Genomic DNA, 3,957 nt, shown 5'->3' with positions numbered 1-3,957 from the left:
CAGAGCAAAGGGTGGCTACTTTGAAGAAACTAGAATATAAGAGATGTTTTCAGTTATTTCACACTTTTTTGTTAAGTACATAATTCCACATGTGTTCATTCATAGTTTTGATGCCTTCAGTGAGAATCTACAATGTAAATAGTCATGAAAATAAAGAAAATGCAAAGAATGAGAAGGTGTGTCCAAACTTTTGGCCTGTACTATATATATATATATATATATATATATATATATATATATATATATATATATATATATTTGGGGTCCCTAAAACATGGTATCAGGTACCAGCTTCCTTTCCTGTCTCTTAATGTTAAAAGCCCATCTAATTAATGTACAGTTTATTAAAAAAAAAAAAAAAACCTGACTGTAATCTTAACAGAAATATGCTATAATTGAACTATAAGTCTGTGAAAATTAGAAAATACTTTAATTATTCTAACTGCATACCAGGAACATGTGGGGGGAAAGTAAATAAATAAAAATGAAGCAGTAAAGAGATATAACTACCTCAATGGTAATACACACCACCACATACTGGTATTTAAAATGACATTTAGGCTGATAATGTTATTTTCTGTTTATTTTATTTTTGTTGTTGTTATGTACCCTCACATACGCATCCCTTTGAGCTTGTTCATTATACTTTATATATAAAAATAGGGTAACATGCCTCAAAAATTAATCATTTAGCACAAAAGGTAAATATCTGTCACTGCAGTCATTGAAATGAAATTTTACATTGTGTGTAGCAGATATTGGCCAATATCAGCAAATAAGAGTGGTAGTGATGTTTGTCAGATACATAAGAGCATCCCTGGTTGTTAAATACAGTTGCAGAAAAAATTATTAGACCATCAAAAGTCATCAAAAACAATAGTTATGCAATCAAGTACTAACTCCTGTGTGTATCATGTGACTAAAACAGACAGAAAAGAAAACATGGAATGACAGTGCCATAGATATTGATGTAAGAACTGAAGTGATTTTGGTTATTATCAAGAAGACCATGGAAATGGATAGATATCAGCTCTTAAATTCAACTCTTATGAGCTATTTTTATTGTTATCATTATATTTGTCCAAACAAATGTACCTGTAGTTGTACCAGGCGTTAAAGTGAACAAGAAACTGAAGAAAACAAGGGTGGTCTAATGATTTTTTCTGCGACTGTAGACTTGAATGCTGAATGATGTCACTTACAACACAAATGACATAATTTCTGAACATATAATCAACTACAGATACTACCTAACACTCTGTTGTCCATCAGAGCTCTGCTTCATCCAGCGACTGGACCCAGGTTTCAGAACTTCACAAGGTGCTGGTCCAGGGCTCAAGAACCATGTGTGGGATGAAGGAGTCTGAGCAGAACCGGCCCTTGAAAGAGTGGAATGAAAGTCACAGCAGGATTAGATTCGGCAACAGCGAGGCCTGTGGACTTGAAGACAACAGGTGTGTATTCTATTCATGCATGTAGGTGTATATAATGGGATTATTCTTACATTGATGAGATAAGATTATAACATTAACATAACATTTTTTAGAATCACGTGCAGGACACATCTGATGAAACCTGAGCAGTCACTGATAATCACTGCTGTCTAGTGTAGATTTAACCCCTCCTACCTGTCTGAAAACACCTGTGATCAGACAAAAACGGAGTATATGTTCTACAACCTATAAACCAGGGGTGTCAAACATACAGGCTGGGGGCCTAAATCAGGCTTTTTATTAGTGAAACTACTTGAACTGCTTTTATTGCACTGTCCTAGGTTATATTTTTTGGTCATTACCTAGAAGAAGCTTTGTGACTCATTGTGTTCACAGAGGTATAGAATAATTTTGCATCCAGTGAAATACTTTCTTTAGAGGAATTATGAACACATTGGTAGTTGTGGGTCATCCCTGAGTCATTGTAGATCATCATTTATCATCAGAATGGGCTGAGATTTGTCAGTAGGGGGCAGCCTTCCTTGATTTCTAATGGACACGATAAATGTAAATATGAACAAGCAAAAGGTGACATTAAGTAATATCCATTTTTTCAGAATTTTCTCTGATTTTCCCTTTTTTCGTTATATTTCCTGCCGCGGGAGTGAAAATAAAGTTCCCATACATGGTTTTGTCCAAGTGTCTTTGTATAGCGACACATTTATTACCCCGCCCCCCAAAGGGGAGGCAAGTAGTATTGTTTTTGATTTGGTTTGCTTGTTTGTTTGTTTGTTTGTTTGTTTGTTTGTTTGTTAACACTCTAGCAGCAAAGCTATTGGTTGAATTCATACAAAATTGGGTTTATAGATTGCCAGTGATCCAGAATAGATCTAATTACATTTTGGGAAACGTAGGTCAAAGTTCAAACTTTTTATGAAATTTTTAAATCTTTTTTTTCTCCCATTTACTTAGAATGAGTGAAATTTCAAATGTCTATGAAAAATATAAATTTTGTTTCAATTTACTTCAAACTTGGCACATATGTAGAGGCAACTGATATGCTGACATCAGCCCATGCGTAGACATGATGACATCAGCTGGATCGATGCCAAAATAAGCTACAATACATGCGAGGGGCGGGGTTTGTTGTGCCTGGAACCACTTGTTAAATATAGTAACGCAAGTGTTCTTCGATCAGCATGGTGCAGGAGAAACTACACAGCCTCCGAAACAACGTGGTGGTCCTTCTCACGGCTCTGCTGCCCCAGCTGGACCTGACGGGCATCAGTTTAGACACCAGTGATGTGGACAACATCCTGCAGCAGATCATAGATGTCAATTCTCTCAAACTGTGATCGTTGCACAAGTCCAGGATGCCAGGATTTCCAGTAGTTAATTTTTTTTACTTTTTTGATAAAACTATGACTAAACGACATATACATATTAGTGAGTTTTATTTGTAATACTCCTTCTATGGATGTGTGATATGAGGATTGTTTGACAATAAGGAAAATGTTGAGTTATGGAAGTCACACTCTTCTTGGTTGTTTTTTTATCATTAACAGAAATATTTTAACTGAATTAACAGAACAATTACTGTACCATGGAAATATACAATTACTGTCATATAAAAGTTAGATATTGCGACAGAGGAGTTTTGTTATTGTTAACTATTTATTTTATTTTTATACATATTGTCAAAATATTCATGTCTTAATTTTCGTTGTTCGGTTAATTTCATATCAGTCTGTTTATGTTTGCATTAAAAATTGAAAAAAGAAAATATATTTCCTCATTGTGAAGATAGATTCAGTAGTGTCCGACAGCAGCTAAAAATGCAGTTTTGTAGTACTTTTATTTGACACAGGGTGGCATCAAATCCCTCTGAACAGATGTTTCTTCCTGATAGCAGTTGGAAAGTTCTTATTATTTCAGACATAAGACCAATAGACTCCAAGATAAAACTATGATGTGTTCAGTGCTGATTATATGCATTATGTAGTCATTGATGAGCTACAATTATCAATCAACCACACTATTCAAGATTAAAAAGACATTTATACAGTCAAAGAGGGTCTGACATTTCAGACATTTGTACATTTTTATCATTAAAAAGTGACAGTTTGGACAAAGCCCAAACATTGTCAGACTAACTCAGATGCAGTGTGTGTGTTTAATTGTTTGTTTGACTGAAGAAAAGTCTCAAAAAGAGAAAAGATTAAAATATAGTTTAGTCTTAATCCTAACCCTAGCCATAAGTGCGCCGCAAAATAAAAATAAAAGCAAAAATAGCAAAATAAAAGGTAAAGGTCTATGTTTGGCCCCTAGAGGACCACCAAAAGCTCATTAAAGGTTCCTGTTAACATGTTGCTTCAGTCGTTGCCAATTTAGACAATGCTGATATGCTAATCTCAGTACCCCTATGAGTCAGTCAGTCAGTCCTCTTCTGAGCTGCTTTATCCTCAAGAGGGTCATGGGGGTCCTGGAGCCTATACCAGCTACCTATGAGCAAAGGTGGGGTATA

The 3,957-nt window shown here is 35.1% G+C and overlaps 1 protein-coding gene across 1 annotated transcript in view; it reads left to right on the top strand.

The window, feature by feature from the left end:
* The window catches only part of LOC115427730 (MORC family CW-type zinc finger protein 3), a 28,085-nt gene extending 24,489 nt beyond the window's left edge, over nt 1-3,596 (top strand). The window contains exons 16-17 of the mRNA XM_030146432.1: nt 1,273-1,454; nt 2,632-3,596. Coding sequence (XP_030002292.1) covers nt 1,273-1,454; nt 2,632-2,788 — 339 coding nt within the window. The 3' untranslated portion in view covers nt 2,789-3,596. The remainder of the gene's footprint in view (nt 1-1,272; nt 1,455-2,631) is intronic.
* Nucleotides 3,597-3,957: the final 361 nt, after the last annotated feature.

The sequence above is a fragment of the Sphaeramia orbicularis genome, chromosome 10, assembly GCF_902148855.1.
Source record: "Sphaeramia orbicularis chromosome 10, fSphaOr1.1, whole genome shotgun sequence".
Taxonomy (NCBI): domain Eukaryota; kingdom Metazoa; phylum Chordata; class Actinopteri; order Kurtiformes; family Apogonidae; genus Sphaeramia; species Sphaeramia orbicularis.
Note: the sequence above shows the minus strand (reverse complement) of the source record. Positions and strands in the feature narration are given on the sequence as shown.